Source organism: Saccopteryx bilineata, chromosome 6, assembly GCF_036850765.1.
Source record: "Saccopteryx bilineata isolate mSacBil1 chromosome 6, mSacBil1_pri_phased_curated, whole genome shotgun sequence".
Taxonomy (NCBI): domain Eukaryota; kingdom Metazoa; phylum Chordata; class Mammalia; order Chiroptera; family Emballonuridae; genus Saccopteryx; species Saccopteryx bilineata.
The window spans coordinates 154232209-154253593 of record NC_089495.1 but is presented as its reverse complement, the minus strand read 5'-3'; the positions used below and the strand labels follow the sequence as shown (position 1 = coordinate 154253593).

General features: G+C 45.0%; 2 protein-coding genes across 2 annotated transcripts in view; one reads left to right on the top strand and one right to left on the bottom strand.

Annotated features, from left to right (window-relative positions):
• Positions 1 to 21385, top strand: part of PITPNC1 (phosphatidylinositol transfer protein cytoplasmic 1) — a 279779-nt gene that overhangs the window by 158674 nt on the left and 99720 nt on the right. Inside the window, exon 5 of the mRNA XM_066235085.1 lies at positions 20385 to 20456. Coding sequence (XP_066091182.1) covers positions 20385 to 20456 — 72 coding nt within the window. The remainder of the gene's footprint in view (positions 1 to 20384; positions 20457 to 21385) is intronic.
• LOC136308109 (adenylate kinase isoenzyme 6-like) lies at positions 17529 to 18371 on the bottom strand. Its single transcript, XM_066235279.1, has one exon. The coding sequence runs from the start codon at positions 18184 to 18186 to the stop codon at positions 17668 to 17670; it is 519 nt and encodes a 172-aa protein (XP_066091376.1). The 5' UTR covers positions 18187 to 18371; the 3' UTR covers positions 17529 to 17667.

The window sequence follows — 21385 nt, the reverse complement described above, 5'->3', positions numbered from 1 at the left end:
AGGAGAGAGACAGAGAGGAAGGAGAGGGGGAGGGGTGGAGAAGCAGATGGGTGCTTCTCCTGTGTGCCCTGGCTGGGAATCGAACCTGGGACTCCTGCATGCCAGGCCGACGCTCTACCACTGAGCAAACCGGCCAGGGCCATCATCTCCTATTATATCTGGCAGTCCTATGAGGGCAGGGGTGGCAGCAGGGCAGAACTGGTCTCAGAGGCTATAAAGTACCAAAATCAGGTTGTAAAAACAGGGTGCATTTATAGGCCAAGGGAAAGAGAGAGAGAGAATTGTATAACCCGGGAAACTGTCCAGCAGATGACGTGCCATGCTAACACTAAGGCCAATCAAAGGACTGGTCAGAAAAACTTCAGTACTTCTTGCCTCAGGACTGAAGGCAGGCAGAGCTGGGGAAAATAGAATGAGAGCCATCGAGTACATAACTTTTCAGTATCTCAAGGAAAACCTGTGTTGGGTGTTGTAGTTGACGTGCAAAATAGAGGTTTGCGGAAAGAAGAGATTCTTCTGCCTAGGAGAAATATGGGAAGATTTCTTGGACAAAGGTGGGATTTGAGCTGGACCTCAGGAATAGTAGAACCCATACATCCAGACACCTGTTCTGTCTCAGTCTCCTCAGGATGCATAATAAAATACTACAAACTGGGGGGCTTGAACAACAGACATGTATTTCTCACAGTTCTGGGAGGCTGCAAGTTCAAGATCCGGGTATTGGCTGATTTGGTTTCTGGTAAGGGCCCTCTTCCTGGTTTGCCGAAAACTGCCTCCTTGCTGTGTCCTCACACAGCAGAGAGAGAAAAAGCAAGCTTTCTGGTCTCTTATAAAGGGCATTAATCCCACCATGAGGGTCCCACTCTCATGGCCTCATCTGAACCTAATGACCTCACATAGGCTGCATCTCCAAACATCATCACGTTGAGAGGTGGGGCCTCAACGTGAATTTGGGACCAGGCCCACAATTCTTCCATAGCATGCTCACTCCAGGCCCAGTGGCTAAGTGATAGTCCAGCTCCTCGCCATGTAGACTCGTGGAGGCTAGATCAGGGCAGCTTTGAATGTCAGTTCAAGGTCTGGATTTAATTCTCCAGAAGGAAGCAACATTGTTTCTGTCTGATCCACTTTTATTTTCCATCCCAAATATAGGAAAGTTTTCCTTTCTCCCAGTGACAGAGGGGATCTGGGTTTTCCCCTCCCTGGCTGCAGGTGCCCTCCTTCCCATTGATCTGGACCCCACTGTATTCTCACGCCCTCTGCCCACTGCAGCCTGGGCGCTAGAGCTCACTTCTCTCTCTGACCCCAGGGTCTGCTTTCGGGATTGGTGACAGATGCTTTCAATTGTCTTCCTCTTTGTTCTGTTTTAAATGCTATTTCATCCGGCTGTTTATCCCCTTTATCCTTTAATCTTAAACACCTCTTCTTGATGTCATTCCAAGCTTTGTATTTCTGGTTTGTGCCCCTAAAGCAAGTCCCCAGTGCCACACTCTCACTTCAGGTCACCAAGCCCCACCCCTCCCTTATGGAAGCCAGATAGGTGTCTCTTTTATTGGATTTCCCCAGGGCACTGTTTGTCTCTTCCGAGGATCCCGAGTCTTATAACTGACTGTCCAGCCTATTATTGAGACCTCGTGCTGTGATAAAATCCAGCCAAGAGGACTTTCTATTTAGGGTCATCTAGGGCTTCAACATTATCACAGCTTTTATAAAGACATAAAAGTTTTTTCATCACCACGAGTGAGACTATGTGTGTTTAGGATTATGTGGAAATGCAATGTGCCCAGGAAATGGAAAAAATGCAATATTTGGTTATAGGAAAAATCTTAATAATACCATAAACAAAGAACAATACAACAACAGTTTTCCAGAGAACAGACCATCTAACCAGTTCTTCAGAACCTGCTGGTCCTGCTGAAGTTTGTAAAGTCACAAAGGAAGGTGCCCGAGGAGACTGGCTGCCTTCCAAAGTAGCTGATTTTGTTTTTCTAGGTCTAAAAAAAGGCAGCACTGGACTTAGGAACATAGCTCAGCAGCATCAATTCAGCCTCAGTAATAACGAAGGGGTTGAAAAAAGGATTTTCTTCTCGTTTGGAAGAATTTGACGACTTAAGCTATCGCTAAGTCAGGAGGAGTGACCCAGAATATATAGTTGCTGTATATATTTTGCTATTGTGACCATCCCCCTCCATCAAAATGTCTATTAATAAGAATCTGCAGAAGAGTCTAGGACAATGGGAAGCACCTTTCTTTCAGTTAGAATAGCTGCTCATTATCCAGGAGCAAAGGGAGTGGTGAACTGTGCCAGGTTACCCAACATTTTAATTACTTAGTTGAAAGAGGTAAAAAAAAGGTACATTGTAGCAGGCCAGGGAGAAGGAAATGACTCTTAAACAAATGTCAAGCAGTATTGAGCCACAGTGAGAGATGGGGCTACTCAGGGTCGGTTTAGTGGAGGCTGGAAGAGTCAAGGCTGCTCACAGCTGCAAATGGGTCATCAGTCACCCAGGATGAACTCAGGTTGCCTCCCAGGAACGGCAATAGATGGAGGTATTTTTCTGAAAGCAGCGAACTGTCCTGGGTTGGAATCTTGACCTCATCTGCTGCCCTAATAATTGAAAGAGCTGATAGGTGCTGATGACCATTCCTCTCAAGCTCTTTCTTCCTTCTTAATGCCCTGCCCGCCCCTACTCTGCCTTCCACTAAATCCCCACAAAGGGTTATTACAAAACTAGGAAATAGGTACAAGTCCAGGGAAGAAACATTATTATACCAGAACTCTAGGATTAGTCTTGTCTGGAAGGCAATGAGGGGTCAGTCTAGCCATCTCTCACCTACTGTGTAAGCTAAGAGAATGAAGGTCAGGAAACCAGGGGATGCCATGGGGGTTAGGTGAGTTGGAAATACCGTTTGTCTCCATATCACAATTAACTTTGGATCTTCAATATATAAGACAGTACCTAAAAAGTATTCCTTTTTAGAAATGGGGACATATGAGCCTGGACCTGTTAGGGACCAGCCAAAGACCATCCCCCAGTAGGAGGCGTAGATGAGCAAGGCAGCAATCAGCCCAGAAGAGAACCTTCTCAGAAGATCTCAGTGGAGCCCTGGATCATGGCATGAGGCTTTCTGTTGTAAACAGAGCCAGAATAATCAAGTTGAAAAATCTTCAGGGTTGAAGAGAATTTAGATGGAAACATTTCAGAACCATTTATGACAATCAGAAAGATGGTATATAGCCCATTAAGTAAGGGAAACACTGGGTTATACAGTTAAACAGATTTGGGGTATTGCAGGACTTCTCAGAGCCTTTACTATCCTAACATATATTGTGACTCTCCACAGGGAGCTATAGTATTCAACACTTTCCATACTCACTTGTCCCTGTGACCTCAGTCTCTCTCAGGGTCAGAGCTATGATGTGCTCAGTAACTAGGCCAGTGGATCAATTCTATTTCAGTTAATGTTGTTTTCTCTTAAATTTCAGAGGACTAATATGTTGCCTAAAGATTACTTATATTATATTACTGGTATTTGATTACTCAAATACCAGTTTTCTGAAGGACCCCCCAACAGTAATGAAAATTTTTTTAAAAGAATCCTGTGACATAGAACCTATACATTTCTTTTTAAGCCAAGCTCACTGTTAGACCACAAACCAAAGACAGCAGTGTATTGGGATGACCGTGAGCTTATGCATTCTGATTTATTTCAATTTTGAAATAAACTGGCCCTGACCAATAGCTCGGTTGGTTAGAGCAGTAGTCCCCAACCTTTTTTGGGCCACGGACTGGTTTAATGTCAGAAAATATTTTCACGGACCGGCCTTTAGGGTGGGACGGATAAATGTATCACGTGACCAAGACAAGCGTCAAGAGTGAGTCTTAGACGGATGTAACAGAAGGAATCTGGTCATTTTTTAAAATAAAACATCATTCAGACTTAAATATAAATAAAACGGAAATAATGTAAGTTATTTATTCTTTTTCTGAGGACTGGTACCAAATGGCCCACAGACCGGTACTGGTTCACAGCCCGGGGGTTGAGGACCACTGGGTTAGAGCATTGTCCCAAAGGACAGAGGTTGCTGGTTCAATCCCTGGTCAGGGCACATACAGGAACAGATTGATGCTCCTGTCTCTCCCTCTCTCTCTTCCTCTCTCACTAAAATCAATAAATAAAAATTAAAAGGAGAAAAAGAAAATGAACTGGTTATACAGTTAGATCAGTTGCAGCCCAGCTTATTCACAGATGCACCTTGATCCTGTGTAGGACTAGATCTTGTCTCCGTGGCTCAGCACCCCAGTCAGTTGGTACCTGGTGAAGCAGAAACCTTGGAACATCCAAATGTTGTCTGTCTGGTTTATCCCATTTCCATTTGCACTAGCTGTTCCTAAGCTCTTCTTTGTACTTCAAAGAAAATTAATTCAGCCATTTAGGAGAGGGAGAGAATAGAAGAATATAAAATATGTTTCTCTGTCCTAACATAGCATTTTAAAATTGTTTGAATTTTTTTTTTTTTGTATTTTTCTGAAGCTGGAAACGGGGAGAGACAGTCAGACTCCCGCATGTGCCCGACCGGGATCCACCCGGCACGCCCACCAGGGGGCGATGCTCTGCCCCTCTGGGGAGTCGCTCTGTTGCGACCAGAGCCACTCTAGCGCCTGGGGCAGAGGCCAAGGAGCCATCCCCAGCGCCTGGGCCATCTTTGCTCCAATGGAGCCTTGGCTGCGGGAGGGGAAGAGAGAGGCAGAGAGGAAGGAGGGGAGGGAGTGGAGAAGCAAATGGGTGCTTCTCCTATGTGCCCTGGCTGGAAATCGAACCCGGGTCCCCCGCACGCCAGGCCGACGCTCTACCGTTGAGCCAACCGGCCAGGGCCTGTTTGTATTTTTTTAAACATTTCTCAGAATGACTTTACAGAGGGCAATCATCAGAGGAAAAAACTAATAATTCTTTAAAGGAATTTGCAATGGAAGATTTTCCTCAGGAATTCTCCCTTCCTTTTCTCTTTTCCACTTGTGGTGCTAAAAATTGGATTTTTCATCTACAACTTATTAAAGCCTATGGAGTTGTGTGCAGCTCAAGTTGGTGAGGTTAGAACAATACACCTGGGAAAATTTTGTGGGACAGATTTCTGTAAAAATAAAATAAAATGTGCCTGACCAGGAGGTGGCTCAGTGGATAGAGCGTCAGACTAGGATGCGGAAAACCCAGGTTCGAGACCCCGAGGTCGCCAGCTTGAGCGTGGGCTCATCTGGTTTGAGCAAAAATTCACCAGCTTGGACCCAAGATCGCTGGCTCAAGCAAGGGGTTACTTGGTCTGCTGAAGGCCTGTGGTCAAGGCACATATGAGAAAGCAATCCATGAACAACTAGGGTGTCGCAATGCGCAACGAAAAACTAATGATTGATGCTTCTCATCTCTCCGTTCTTGTCTGTCTGTCCCTGTCTATCCCTCACTCTGACTCTCTCTCTGTCTCTGTAAAAAAATAAAATAAAAATAAGTAAATAAAAATAATTAAAAATAAAATAAAATAAAATGTATATACCTATGGTTATACTAAGATAGTAAATTTAAGTGATTAAATAAGATCGAGGCAAAATTGCTCAATCTCTTTTGCTCTATCTAATCACTAAGCTACTCCGATAAACTATATGATAGTATATATTTAAGTAAGGAATTTGCCCATTTGGTTAAGAGGGACATTCTTACAGTTTTTAACTGAATCTGAGGGTTTCCTACCAGGCCATGTGCCAGCCTCTGTTTGGGAAGTCACCATAATTTGTTCCCACCTCTATTATTTATGTGCATTTCTTTTTTGTATGATGTGGTCCGCCTGTCTCTTTAAATTAAATTCTTGTCCTGCCTTTATTGTGTGTAGCTATCTGTATTCACAAGCATGTTCTGCTTATTTCTGCCCTTTGCAGATCCAGCCCTAGATTGTCTGAGCCTGGGTTTTAGTTTCCCTGCCCGATTTTTATAGAAGCATGTGTAGCAAACCATGTCCCCATTGAGAAAACATAACTTCATTCATGCCTTTGTTCCTCGCCCTCCTGGCCCTGCTTCTCCAGTGAGTCGTCATTACTCAGCATGCCAGAGCACGAAAACAGGCTCCATCAATGAAGGAACTAATGAATGGACAGAAGCCTCCATGCAGGCTGCAGGCTGCAGACTGACAAGGGGCAGCGGTGGGGCTGACCTTCATTTCTTCACTGGGGGGCTGGAATACGAGTGGCTGTTTTTCTGCCCTCCTTTCAGCCACCCCCCACTTCTCTTTTGGGTCCCACCGCTCTTGGATACCTTTTTCTTCCTGTGCAGCCTATGTTTGGGAAGTCATTTTCTGGTTAATCTTCATTTCTAGTATTTACATTCAATTCCTGTTCTTTTTTGCTTTAAAATTCTTCTACCTCTTTTTTAAAATCTACTTGGGTTCCTTACTCATTTTTCTGGGACTATGTTCTTTGCCATTTTTTCCTAACTACCCTGTCACCATTACCACCCATGTTATCTGTGTTTAAAGTCAGCGGGGCCCTTGGAACCCAGGATAGCAAAGGAAGCCCACATAGCTCATGTTATTTCCTTTGCATCTTTCTCTATATGATGACTGAGATTCTGAGTAGATAGGGAACAGCCGGACAGACACCTTCTTGAAATTAGTATGTGTATTAAAGATCTTCCAATCATAAAAAAAAAGTTTATAAGTATTACCTTCTAACTATGGAACAAGTTTTCCATCAAAATATTTCCTGTCTGAGCAGGTGATAGCACAGTGGATAGAGTGTCTGACTGGGATGCAGAGGACCCAGGTTTGAAACCCTGAGGTTGTTGGCTTGAGCGCAGGCTCATCCAGTTTGAGCAGAGGATCGCTGGCTTAAAGCCAAAGGTTGCTAACTTGAGCAAGAGTCACTTGTTCTGCTGTAGTTCCCTGCCCCAGTCAGGGCACATATGAGAAAGCAATCAGTGAACAACTAAGGTGCTGCAATGAAGAATTGATGCTTCTCATATCTCTCCCTTCCTGTCTGTCTTTCCCTGTCTGTCTCTCTGTCTCTGTTACATACACACAAATATATATATATATTGTATATATATATATATTTGTATCTCCTAATGAAAAGTAAAGAAAATTGGAAGGTCCTTTAAGATCTAGGTATCTACCAACTACCCCTGTGTACAGATTTACCACCCATAGTCTCTTCTTTTATGAACAGCACTAAATTCCTAGACAGCTCATAAATCCTAAATTCCAGACCTGATCTTACTAGTCCCATGATGCACTCTGGATGTAAGTTTCCTGTTGGTGAAATGTACAAACATTTGCAAATCCAGTTTTTGTTTTGTTGTTGTTTTTTCCATTGATTTGAGAGAGAAGAGGGAAGGGGGGTAGGGAGAGAGAAGCATCAATTCATTGTTCTACTTAGTTGTTCCATTTAGTTGTGTGCTCATTGATTGCTTCTTATACATGTCCTGATTGAGGATCGAACCTGTGACCTTGGAACACAGGTATGACACTTTTATCCACTGAGCCCCCCAGCCAGGGTTCGCAAATCTAGTTTTAATGACCCCATCTCAAGCTGAAATTCTCTGTATGGCCTTAGACTACATTTAATATGATAACAAAAAATATACCAGAGAATTGATGTCTTCAGTGAAATTCCATTAGAGAAAAGGTCAAGTCTGTATAGAGCTTAATGTTCCGTGATAGCAGGGAACACATGTTGCATGGAGGCAGAACAAGGTGGCCAGGGAGGAATGCATTGAGCTCCAGATGAAAGCTAAAAGGAAATGACCTTTTAAAAGCATATAAATATTTCATCTACCCCAAGCCAGCTTCTCAACTCTTCCATTTAACTTTCTTCATTACAAGCCTCCATGTCAAGTTTGCTCTCAGACATGGAAACATTCCAGCTGGTGACCAGGTATGTCATTGAGTATTGGGTTCAATCATTGGTTTTTACACTCATTTTTTCTTGGTCTAGGAGGTTCCTTGTAGAATAAACTCTGATGTCACTTAAAAGTAGTTTGAACTCTGACCTGTGGTGGCGCAGTGGATAAAGCGTCGAACTGGAAATGCTGAGGTTGCCGATTCGAAACCCTGGGCTTGCCTGGTCAAGGCACATGGGAGTTGATGCTTCCAGCTCCTCCCCCCCTTCTCTGTCTCTGTCTCTGTCTCTCCCTCTCGTCTCTAAAATGAATAAATAAAAATTAAAAAAAAATAAAAAATAAAAAAAGTAGTTTGAACTACTGAACTAGATCGCCTTTCAGATCCTGCCCTGTGCTAAAACGAAGTAGTAATTCCCAAACTTCCTGGGAATCATTCTTGTATCTACAGTGCCCTCTGTTCTTTAAGTTAAAGTGGACTAAAATTAAGAAAGGTTTTGGAACAACTTGTGATTTCCATTAGCTGTAAGAGAATTATTGTAGGATATCATTGATGTATTTGTTGTCTTCTTTTTATTGGATTTGAATTTTTCTATTTACTGAAAAAATAGATGTTTATTGTAAAATGTAAACATTATAAGAATGTTTATCTTGAAAATAATGGGCCCCATAATTTCCACTGTTCTCCTCCATAATAATATTTTGATACCTATTCCTCCATTTTTTTCTGTATATGTACTAACATTGTTTTTTCTTTCTTTTTACAAAAATTGGATCATCCTGTTTTACACTTTGCTTTTTCAATAGCTTTAGAGTTCACCACAGTATGCTTAACGAATCTTCTCCTGATAGACTTTGGGCTGTTCTCATGTCTTTTATAGGACAAAAATGTGGTAATGAACTTTTGTTCATTTGTAGTATTTTTTTACACCTGAGAGTTCACGCATTTCCAATTTAAAAAATAAGAATAAAATAAAATAAATAAAGGAGGAATTAACTTAAGCCATCATATTACCACTGTGAATTTCCTAAATGAATAATTGCTTGAACACCTGTTTTTCCTTCTTTTTTTTTGTATTTTTCTGAAGCTGGAAACAGGGATAGACAGTCAGACAGATTCCCGCATGCGCCCGACCGGGATCCACCCGGCACGCCCACCAGGGGCGACGCTCTGCCCACCAGGGGGCGATGCTCTGCCCCTCCGGGGTGTCGCTCTGCCGCGACCAGAGCCACTCTAGCGCCTGGGGCAGAGGCCGAGGAGCCATCCCCAGCGCCCAGGCCATCTTTGCTCCAATGGAGCCTTGGCTGCGGGATGGGAAGAGAGAGACAGAGAGGAAGGAGGGGAGGGGGTGGAGAAGCAAATGGGGGCTTCTCCTATGTGCCCTGACCGGGAATCAAACCCGGGTCCCCCCGCACGCCAGGCTGACGCTCTACCGCTGAGCCAACCGGCCAGAGCTGTTTTTCCTTCTTTGGGTCTGTTTGAAGCAGGGTGCATCTTCCACTTGACAGATGCAGTCACACTTATTTTCTCTGTTCTCAGTGGCCCCATGACATACTGAGAAGCAAAGCCTGTGCCTTAGCCACAAGCGCCCCGTCCCCCAACTGAGTACTAAGTTTCATCAGAAACACTCATTTGTACTTTATTTATCAAATACTGTGAACAGTGCCTGATGACAGTAAGTACAACATCAATACTATACTCATTGTTACTTCAGTGTTGGGTCATGTCCCTCTGGTCCAAACTGCACACGGAGAACACTGACAGTGTTCACCTTGGATCATCATTTTGACACTTCCTGGGGTTAAGAAACACCTGGGCACTATATGGAGAACCCAGGACCCTCAGCAAATCAGAAGGAGAGGGGCCTGGAAACTGTTTTCAACAAGCCTACCAGATAAGCCATCAAGTTTTAGAAATATACTGTTAGAGAATATATGATTTTTATTTCAGTCTGTAAACTGGTATAGGGCAGGGCACAGTTTTCACCATGCGTTGGGTGCTGTGGGAGTATTATATGCCAATAATGATGCTCTTCAAAGTGAATGGGGCACATTGTTCCAAAAGTTTTTCCGCTGCATGCTTCTGAAGTGCAGACACTTAAGGAGAACCTCAGACTCATCGCCAATGGCCCGTGGTCCACAGCCGCCACGCCCCTGTCCCCCTCTGCAGGTGCAGAGACTGCGGCCAGGGCTTCAGGCACCACCCAGCCACTGACTGAAATTCCCCGCCTGGTTGCCCCTTTCTCTTTAAGACCTGCTTGCCTTTAGTTTTGTTCTAAGTGTTTCTTGTTGCCAGAGCAACCCTAATCAATCACTGGACTAAAAATAGCTCTTTCAGGTTTCCAGAGCAGGTCTGTAGTGAATTGAAAATTCAGCTCTGCCATGCATTTTGCATATGCTGCTTTCCTTTCCCGACACTGAACCTGGGCGTGCTGGTGTCTGGAAGTCATTCTTGCCAGGGACTTCGCTCACCTTTCCCAGCATTGTTCTCCCCCACGGCAGGACCCCTCATCACTTCCAGAAGACACAGAGCGAGCGTTTTCGTGTTCAGCCAAGAACCATAGCTTCTCTGCACTCTTGGTTTTAGGTGCTAGAGTTTTCGCTGGTACCCAGTTGTCACTTTATAGAAAGAGGTGCATGCCAGTGGGCGCCGCTGGGTTTGGAAGGCACACAGACCCCGGCTGCTCGGGAAGCTGGTCATGGCAGGGAGCAGACGACAGCGAGACTAATAAGACTCTTCTAAGTTGGGAGGATCTAAAGCAGGGGTCCTCAAACTACAGCCCGCGGGCCACATGCGGCCCCCTGAGGTCATTTATCCGGCCCCGCCACACTTCTGGAAGGGGCACCTCTTTCATTGGTGGTCAACATCCATATCCTGTGCTCCTGGAGTACTGTATGTAGCAGCGTCGCTCACGTACAGTACTACTTCCGGTGACGCGGGATGCACGTGTCCCGGCTCGGCTCCGGAAGCGCGTCATATCACTTGTTATGGCTAGCAGTGACAAATATGGAACCGGACATTGACCATCTCATTAGCCAAAAGCAGACCCATAGTTTCCATTGAAATACTGGTCAGTTTGTTGATTTAAATTTACTTGTTCTTTATTTTAAATATTGTATTTGTCCCGTTTTATTTTTTTACTTTAAAATAAGATATATGCAGTGTGCATAATTTGTTCATAGTTGTTTTTTTTTATAGTCTGGCCCTCCAACAGTCTTGAGGGACAGTGAACTGGCCCCCTGTGTAAAAAGTTTGGGGACCCCTGATCTAAAGCAAGAAAACCAAAGAGATGATGAGATCTTTTGCCTTAGTTCCCTAATTTCTCCATAACACCATCACTATTTTTAGAGTGTTGAGGGCAAAGCAAACCCTGGATGTAACAAAGTGAGTATTTATTATGATTCTCCCAGCCAAGTTGCTCTTCTGGTTAAGAAGAGAGAGAGCCTGACCTGTGATGACGCAATGAGTGAAGCGTTGACCTGGAATGCTGAGGTCGCTGGTTCAAAACCCCAGGCATGCCTATTCAAGGCACATATGGGAGGTGATGCTTCCTGCTCCTCCCCCTTTCTCCCTCTTTCTGTCTCTGTCTCTGTCTCTCTCTCTCTCTCTCTGTGTCTCCTCTCTCTAAAATGAAAAAATCTAAAAAAAAAAAGGTGATAAAAATTTTTTTAAAAAATAGAGAGAGAAAGAAAGATTTTTCATGAAAAAGATTTCAGATCCAGAGGGGTCACAGGGGAGGAAGGAGCCCTGAGGAGGGGCTGAAACGACTCATGATGTCCCCCCAGGCTCCAGGGGACGAGGACACCTCACTGCCTCCCCTGCCTCATCACGCTGCTCCAGTCTCCGCCCCGACCCTCTGCACAACAGGTAGGGTCAGTCATGGGACACTATGGCTCCCTAAAGCTGTTTTTTCTTATGCTATTTTGTCGTTTCTTTGAGCCTCAGTTTTTGTAATAAGGCTGAGTGACCCAGTAGGCATAAAGCCTTTAGATCTAGGAGAAAAGAAAGTACACGGAGATCCCAGTAGTATTTTTGTTTTCCTGCATGAAGTTGGCAGGGAGTCTAGGGAAGGCTGAGCAGAGGTGAGGGGAGAGAGCAGCCATGCAGAAAAAGCAGCTGCCAAACCTTCCGGAAAGGAAGGGCAGTGCGAGGATGGACTTGGAAGATATAACGACATGTCCTCAGCCCTGGCCAGTTAGCTCAGTTGGTTAGAGCGTCATCCCAAAACACTAAGGTTGCAGGTTCAATTACTGGTCAGGGCACATTTGGGAATCAATCAGTCAACACTCAACTAAGTGGAACAATAAATAAATGTCTCTCTCTCCTTCCCTCTCCCCCCCCCCCCCCGCCTTCCTCTCTCTGTCTCTCTAAAATCAGTTTTTAAAAAATGACATGTCCTCAACAACAAAGGTCAGGGATCAGAGCAAGGCTGAAGGAGACGCAAACAGCTCTGTGTTTTGGCCACCATCCATGTCCAGGAAGGACTAATCAGATGTCCTCCTGTTGTTGCCACTCCAGCAAGCTCACGGCCTTCTAGGGCATCCTCCCACGTACACAGCAGATACCCCTTTCCCCATCTCTTTCCCCCAGCCCCCCTCCATGTAGCTGATGGGATTTCATGGGAAAGAGTAAGGTCGGATGGGTCATCCCATTGTGATGGTTCTATCAGACACTGCCTGGTCGTGGACATTTCATTCTCACCCTGTAGCTAGGAGGTTGGTATTGTCTCCATTTTATGAGTGAGAATACCGAAGCTCAGGAGGATTAAGTAATTTTCCCAGAGTCACACAGTTTGTGAGAAAAGAACCTGGGCTTAGAACTAAAGTCTGTTTCACTCCAAAGCCTGTATTCTTTCTACTGAACCGCCATTATGTCCTCCCTGTGGGTTAGCTGAACGCTACTGCACCTGGACACCAACTAATGGCAAACTTAGTGGTATCAGTTATACTGTCACCCTGGACAATAAGCAGTGGCCATCGATGATGCAGATGACATCACAGATGGAATTACTAAGTTAAAGGGAATACAAATTCCTATTTCCCTGAATATGTTCAAACCTCAATGAGCCTGATGGGAGATTTGTAAAGGAAGTTGTGGTTAGATTCTGGAGGTTGGGTGTTGTGTTGGTTTTCTACTGCTGTGTAATGAATTTCACAAATTTAGTGATTTTAAGCATCACAAATTCATTATCTCACATTCCCAAGGGGACCAGGGTAGGTAGGTCTTTGGCTCAGAATCTCAGCAGCGTGAAATCAAGGTGTCAGCCATGGCTCCAGGCTCATCTGAGGCTCTGTCCTCTTCCAGGCTCACTAGTTGTTGGCAGGGTTCCGTCCCTTCAGGGCTCGTTCTCAGCTCCTGGAGGCCGCCCTCCGCTTTTAGTCACATGGCTCTCTCAAGACATGGCAGCCTATGTGTTCAAAGCCAGCAAAGGAATCTCTGCTTCTTCTAAAAACAATTCTTACGTGATGTAACATTAATCTGTTCACTTAGGTGATCTAATCAAATGAGCTACCATCCTGTATTCTCAGGTCTTGTCTACACTTAAGGGGAGGGGTTTTACAGGATATGAATTCCAAAGGCTGAGAATTTTGGGGTCCATCTTGGAAGTCTATCTACCTTGAGTGTTTTAGTCTTTCCTTCATGTTGTGGTGGGCCAAATGAGACTTGAAGCATTCAGTGTGCCATAGAGATTATGAGTCTTCTCTGATCCCTTACACATCATCCAGTTTCAGCCAGTGGGTGAGACTCCTGATACCTCTCTTCTTTAGTATGTTCCAGTGTGGTTATGTCAGGGTTCCCAGTCATTTTTCTTCTCCCACACAACTGTGGGGTGAGAATGACTAGGTTAGATGGTATATTCCTAACTGGAACAAAGCCCTTAGTCACAGAAAGCAGATTTGAGCAATTTTAAACTAAAGGAGGAGCTTTGATGTCTGAATAACTAGAAGAGACTATGATTTACTCCATTCTAATGGCAGCCATGTGTAGGGGAGGGATCTCCCTCTGTTGCAATAGTGTTGGAGCTTAGTATCTGTTTGATGAGCCAGATGCACAGATAACTATGATAATGGAAGAAGAAATCAATACTGTGACAAAGGTACAAACAAGACTACCTGCACACATGGGATAATCATTCAAAAGTTATATTTGAGATGGTTTATAGTAAGATTTAGGAAGGAAATTTTGGGCAAAAGACAAAACAAAACATAGCAGCCAGAAGTGTTCTGAGGAATGGAAGGGGGTCCTCTGTGACTGGCCTCTGGGATGAAGACAGGACGACGCCACAGAGAAAATAAGGGTCAGCTGTGGAAGACTCCATGTCTTCTCCATACGAAGGGAAGCTAAGCTAGCAGGACTGGGAGGGTTTTTGGATGTGATGGATGAGGTTAGTGGAAATGGCATCCCCTCAAAATTCATGTCCACTGGAACCTCTGAATGTGACTTTGGCAGTAGGGTTTTTGCAGATGTAATTATTTAAGGACCTCAAGGTGTGGGACAAAATCACACTAGATTTAGGGTGGGCCTAAATCCAGTAGCTGGTGTCTTAGAAGAGGAGCAGAAGTCACAAAGAGAAGGCAATGTGGAGACAGAGGGAGTGACGAGAGCTGTGCAGCCATAAGTGAAGGAACGCCTGCGACCACCAGAAACTGGAAGAGGCAGGGAAGGGTTCTTCTCCAGCACTTTCAGAGGGAACACAGCCCAGCCAACACCCTGACTTCAGACTTAACGCTTCCAGAACAGTGAGAGGACACATTTCTGCTGTTTGAAGCCACCAAGCTCATAGTAACTTGTTATGACAGCCCTAGGAAACTCATACAGTGCAGGAGAACATTCAGATACAGTATGGACCTTTCAAATTTGGTGTTGCCTGTGGGATCCTTGTTGGGGATGGCTAGTGGGCAGCTGGATATGTGAAAAGGGCAGTTGGGGTTAGAGATGTCAACTTGAGGGTCCCCATAAAAAGTGGCTGTGGAAAAGGTAGGAGCAGATGAGATCACCAGGGGAGAGAGTTTGGTGCCAGAAAATAGGGGAGAGGGCAGAACCTCAGGGACCACCCCCACGGAAAGGATGGAAAAGGGCAGAGAGAGCTGAGAAGCAACTCATTCAGGAAGGAAGATTTGCTCTGAAACCAGACAGCGTAGGGCGTTCTATAGGGTGTGGATGGAGAAGCAATACTTGTTTGAACATCCTTTGATAATCACACATTTCCTTACCATACTGCACTGGTTGTGAAAAGGTAGGGGGTCAAAAGTAGAGGCAGCAAGCATTGTGAAGATTATGAAGGCAAAGAGAAGTGTATAATTATAGATGGAAAAAGAAGCAGAACCAGGGGAACTTGATGATTGTGTGTGTGTGTGTGTGTGTGTGTGTGTGTATGTGTGTGTTTAAGACGGTGACACATTTCATTATAATTTTAGGCAGGAAGGAAGCAGGGGGGTGATGCAAATAAAGAAACAAATTTCTAGACAAGAGACTTACAAATATTTTTTACCGTGTACTCACCATACACCAGGCCCTGTGCTGGGGTTTAGTTGGATGTTTCACTGATCTTCTCAACACTAATACTAGAGTAGAAGGGTTGTCCCCTTTCTATGAATAGGGAAACAGGGCTCAGAATGGTCAAGTAATTCACCAAATCCACGCATCTCCCATTGAGCCCTGGTCTGCTGACTCCTCCATCTCAGCTCTCATATTATTTTCCACTGGAATGAAGAAGGCAGTGCCTTTCTCTGAGTCATAAAGAATAAGAAGTAGCATTAATAATAAGCCAAAGACATGCAGTGCAGGAGAGGAAAGTTGTAGGTGTCTCTGTCTCGTGTGGTCTGTCTCCTCATTAAACCGTGAATCAAAATTATCAGCTTTGGGTGGGGGGAAGAGTGAAGACAAGCATGAGTCTTGGGAGGGGAGGATGTTTAGGGGAACCTCAGGGATGAGATATAGTAAGAAGCCAACCGGGGAGAAAGAGAAGAACTTGCTTTAACAGTTAAGGCTCCCCGAGGATTAGTGGGCCAGATTTTTAGAGATGCTAATCTGCATGGGGATGTAGACGTTTATCTCAACATGGACATCTCACTGAAAAGGTTTTACTGACAGCTCTGAGAAGGCCCTGAGCCATAGATATAGCTGACTATTAACTGGAGACACCTGCACGCTCCAGGGCTCTGAGAAACAGCCAACAAAAGTTCCCAAGGGAATTGTCAGTTTCTCCCTACCCCCAAACCACCACTGTGGGAGGAAAATGCTGACCAGCCGGAGTTGGCCTGTCTGATCTGGGTCCTCCCCCTGTTTGCCCACCAGGTGCACTCACAGCCTCTGGCAGGATGCCATTTTGATAGGAAAATAACCTAAGTCCTTGCTCAAAAATAACTAATTTACTTAAGACTTTTGCATTTCCTATTTGGGTTCAATACCCAAGTGTTGAGATTCATTTGTTTGACCTTAAGTAAATAGTTTAGAGGTTCAACCAATGCAAACTCTTTGTGGGGTTCCATTCTGATGATGCACCCAGACCTGGCTCCCCACACTGGATAGCTCTGTACTCATGTTAGATGGACTTTTCTGTGAATTACGGGGTAAAAAGGGCATATCTTTTTACCTGAAGTCTTGTTTCTAAAAGAGTCTCAGGTAGGCACGTCTCTCCAAGTTCATGGTTGATGGAGAGCTCTGCATTGGGCTCCAAGCTGTTCTGAGTCCTCTAGGGTCTCGATTCACAATGAGCTGCCCCACCTTGGAACTCCCCGGGACTGGGTGTGGGGGCTGCAGTTATGAAGTGAGACATTTGGGAGGAGACAGCAAAGAAGGTGTTGATGAGGCCCTGGCCAGTTGGCTCAGTGGTAGAGCATTGGCCCGGTGTATGGAAGTCCCGGTTTGATTGCTAGCCAGGGCACACAGGAGAAACTCCCACCTGCTTCTCCACCCTTCCCTCTCTCCTTTTTCTCAATCTCTGTCTTCCCCTCCCGCAGCCAAGGCTCCATTGGAGCAAAGTTGGCCCGGGCACTGAGGACAGCTCCGTGGCCTCTGCCTCAGGTGCTAGAATGGTTCCAGTTGCAATGGAACAATGCCCCAGAGGGGCAGAGCATCGCCTTTAGTGGGCATGCCGGGTGGATCCCAGTCAGGGGCATATGGGAGTCTGTCTCTCTACCTCCCCGCTTCTCACTTCAGAAAAAATACCAAAAAAGAAATAAGGCATCAATGAATAATCACAGGACCACATTTTCCACAAAGGCAATGACTAGGATGGACTGTTTCTGTGTTTCCTTAGTCACAGTTCAGCTTGTTTCCTTTGAATTAAGACAGATGAATACTGAATCACACCAGACTGTGATGTCAGGGAAGTTTTCAATAGCATGTCCAAGGCCCCCGCCTTGTTGTACAGATGCCTGGGGGTCTAAGCTGGGCTGAAAGGGAATCCCCCACACATGGGCGAGGGTGGGTATTATGGACCTCAGGACTTTAGCTAATGCATTCTCCCTCTTTACTACCTGTGCATGAAGCAGTGAGGTAGTTTTCACACTTGAGTGTGCATCATCAGCATGCCTGAGAGGCTTCATAAATGCAGAGCTGTGGGCCCCACCCCACAGTTTCTGAGTCAGTGGGTCTGAGGTTGGGCCCAAGAATTTCTTTCTTTTTTTTTTTTTTTTTTTTTTTCATTGGGAAAAAGACCATAAACCTTTATTCTATCCACCTACTAGTTCTGCAGCACAATTTTAATAAAATGTTTTACTGCTAATTGGACAATTTACATGATGTGGGCAGAGAAGTATTAAGAGTGATTATAAAGTGGCCAGTCAATGATTATGCTCTTTGATCCACTGCTCAATCCACTTCAATATGTGATTGATATTATCCTCTAGATCTTTTGGATTATTGCTGGGCAGCTGGCGCACTATTTCTTCATTATAGTCTGCTAAAGCTTCTTCATAAAGAACTTGAAAAATTTCACACTCAATATTGTCGTGTAGTTTCTTCTCATTATAACCCCTTGTTTCTAGTCTTTTGTACAATTCACTGTTATCTGTTGTTAGCACAAAAACAATATGAAACCAGCGTTCAGGGAAGAAATCACAACCATGGTAATCAATAATAACTCCACCTTCACTCATTTGGTTTTCTAACTCATCAATTACTCTATCTTCATTTAAAATGGGACAGTCATATTCTGTATCATAGCCATCATATAACTGCCCTTCTCGAGCTAAATCACCCACATTAATGTATTTCAGTCCTGATTTTGATGCAAGTTCTTTGCCTAGCGTGGTTTTTCCAACCCCTGGTGTACCGGTGATCAGAATATTCGGAAGCAACATGGTCCTCAAGGCGATGGCTCTGGAAACCTCCGCACAGGGGTCCTAAGCCCAACAGGGCGGAGCCAGAAGGGTCGAACGGCGGCAAGGGCCAGTGGCCCCGAACTCATCGAGGTCCAGCGCGGCGCTCACAGCCCATCTTCGCCTTCCAGTCACCAACTCTTGGTTACCTGGGCCTTCTAAGATACGCTTTCCCCAAGAATTTATTTCTAACAAGTTCCAGGCTGCTGCTTCTGCTAAAGGTTCAGAGACTCCACTTCAAGAACCAGTGGGGATAGTCCCTAGACCAGACCGCCAGATTTTCAGTCCTGACTCTAGTATTTACTGGCTGTGCAATTGTGAGCCTTTTTTTTTTTAGGTGAGAGGGAGATAGTGAGGCAGACTCCCATGTGCACCCCAACCAGGATTCACCTGGCAACCCCATATAGGGCCAATGCTTGAGTACTGAGCTATTTTTAGCACCTGAGGCTGATGAGCTCCATTGGAGCTATCATCAGCACCAGGGGCCACGTGCAAACAAATCAAGCCACTGGCTATGGGAGGGGAAGAGGAAGAAAAGGAGGAGGCAGAGGTGAGGAGAAGCAGATGGTCCTTTCTCCTAAGTGCCCTGACCAGGAATCAAACCCTGGGACGTCCATACACAGGGCCAACAGTCTGTCCGCTAAGCCACTGGCCAGGGCTGTGAACCATTTTCTTTCTTTTTTTTTTTTTTTCTTTTTTTTTTTTTTATCTTTCTGAAGCTGGAAACTGGGAGAGACAGTCAGACAGACTCCCGCATGCGCCCGACCGGGATCCATCCGGCACGCCCACCAGGGGGCGAAGCTCTGCCCACCAGGGGGCGACGCTCTGCCCCTCCGGGGCGTCGCTCTGCCGCCTGGGGCAGAGGCCAAGGAGCCATTCCCAGCGCCTGGGCCATCCTTGCTCCAATGGAGCCTCGCTGCGGGAGAGGAAGAGAGAGACAGAAAGGAAGGAGAGGGAGAGGGGTGGAGAAGCAGATGGGCACTTCTCCTATGTGCCCCGGCCAGGAATCGAACCCAGGACCCCTGCATGCCAGGCCGACGCTCTACCACTGAGCCAACCGGCCAGGGCCATGTGAGCCATATTCTTAACCTCTCTGTGCCTTTGTTTTCTTATCTTTAGCGTGGGGTCATAATAACAGTACCTACTTTACGGGATGATTACAAGGAATAAATGAATTAGAACTTGCAAACACTCAGACCTGTCCCTGATATAGAAGACATACTTTTGGGACTGAGCGTATCAGCCCAATTGTCATTTCTTTAACACCTGCAGCTCCTGGTGGAGTGCTGGGTCTTTTTACCCATTAGTCTTCGATCCCATTTCTGGTAGCCAAGAAAGTTAACCCAGCTCAGTGCCAGCAAGAGGGAGGTTAGGTGAACATTCATCAAAATCCTCTTTTTCAGCTAACTTAAGGCTCAATATCTACTGGATCCGTAGACTGTAACTCAGTGAGACTGGAACAGTAGGGGGTGATGTGCATTTGGGGTTTCTCTCCACTGTGCCAGCAGCGACAGTAAGAGGGGCTGCCATTATGTCAGGCTCAGCCATAGCCATACTGAATTCTGACTGTATGCCCAGAACATGATTTTATTTAACCCTCATAGTGTTACTGTTAGGTAATAATTAGTATTCCTTTTTTAATACTGCTAGGGTTCAGAAAAGTTAAAACAACTTGTCATACAACTATCAAGTGATAGATCCAAAACTAAAAGGCAGGTCTGTCCGACTTTACAAATATATGGTCCTAAGGTTCTACTATTCCACTTGCCTAGCTTTATGTGAATACTTATAAAAGGGCAAGGCTGGGTCCTCAGGTTGCAGCAGTGGGAGCTGCTCCCAGAGGTAAGCACCTAGAACTGGCATTGCCTCTGATTCCGGAGTTTGCTTTTCTCAAGCCTGTGTAAGGATGAAAAAACAATCCTTTTGGAAATGTCCTCCTCAGCGACTTGCCTCCATTCCTTGCTTATTCTCTCTAGCCTGACTTCTGGGTGAAATTGTGTTCATGTTGCCAAAGGTGGCTTTTCGTGTCTGAGTTTGGATATCGAACTAAGTATTTCAGTATTTCTGATCACAAACAGGGCTCCTGACCACACAGTCAAGAGAGCACCAGAGGCTGTACTGGAGATGTGAAAAGAGAAAAAAATGGTATGCTGATGAAACCTTAATCTCTTTTTCCATAGTGTTCCTTTCTGCCGAAATTCTCCATTCATATAGAAACCAAGTATGAGGACAACAAAGGAAGCAACGACAGCGTGAGTAGCCCCACCCCACCCCACTCCCCACTGTGCTCTTGTGTCTTGGGCTCTGAGAAAAACCTTTCTTTTCCAGCCCCAGTGTGTCCAGGGCTAGCAGCCCTGTCTGGAGCCTCAGAGAAGTTCTGGCCTTTGGCTTCTGTGGGCTGGTGCCCTGGGATTTCTTTCTGGATTATTTTATTGTCTAGCTTTTCTTCTCATTTTTATGTGCAGAAATTTCTGTGACCTGGAATAATTGTCATTGGGACTGAGAGAAAGGTGGGGGCCTCTCAGATTTGGTTTCTGATCACTGGATTGCACACACATCTTCAGTGTCTGTTAATATTTACTTATAAAAAGTATAATCAAGTATATGTGTGCATTCTGTATATAGTTTCTGGACTGTGCTTATGTGCACATATCTATACAGGTACACACATATCCTGCAAAACATTTACCTCCTGAGGCATTCCGACTCTTACTACATTTCAGGCAAATACTTTGTTTATTAGTATTGTTTAAAAACCCATCTTCTGAACTGGCTTTTACCCCAGCCTCTTTCTGTTGGAATAGTTCCCTTCTCTTTGAGAGTGAATATTTTGACCTCTCCAGAGTCTCACCCTGAGGTTGGGCTATAGGTTTGTTCCCTCGGGACACTTTGAGGGGAGAGTCTGGATGTAGAAGCTGCAGAACTTCCACCTGTAATTTCTTCTTCATTTGCATGTTTTGCATTTGTGGAGAATGATGAAGATTGTGACTGTGTCAAAACAGCAAGAAAGATAACAAAGTAACCCCAAGGGTGCCTTCACTTAGCCAAAAGTATGCAAAAAAAAAAAAGGATGCAGGAGGTTGTTGAGGTACCTAAGTGCCATGAAGCAGAACTATAGACTCAGAAACATCGTCAACTTGAAAACCTTCTTTCCTATGAAAAGTCATTGAGAAGAACTAAG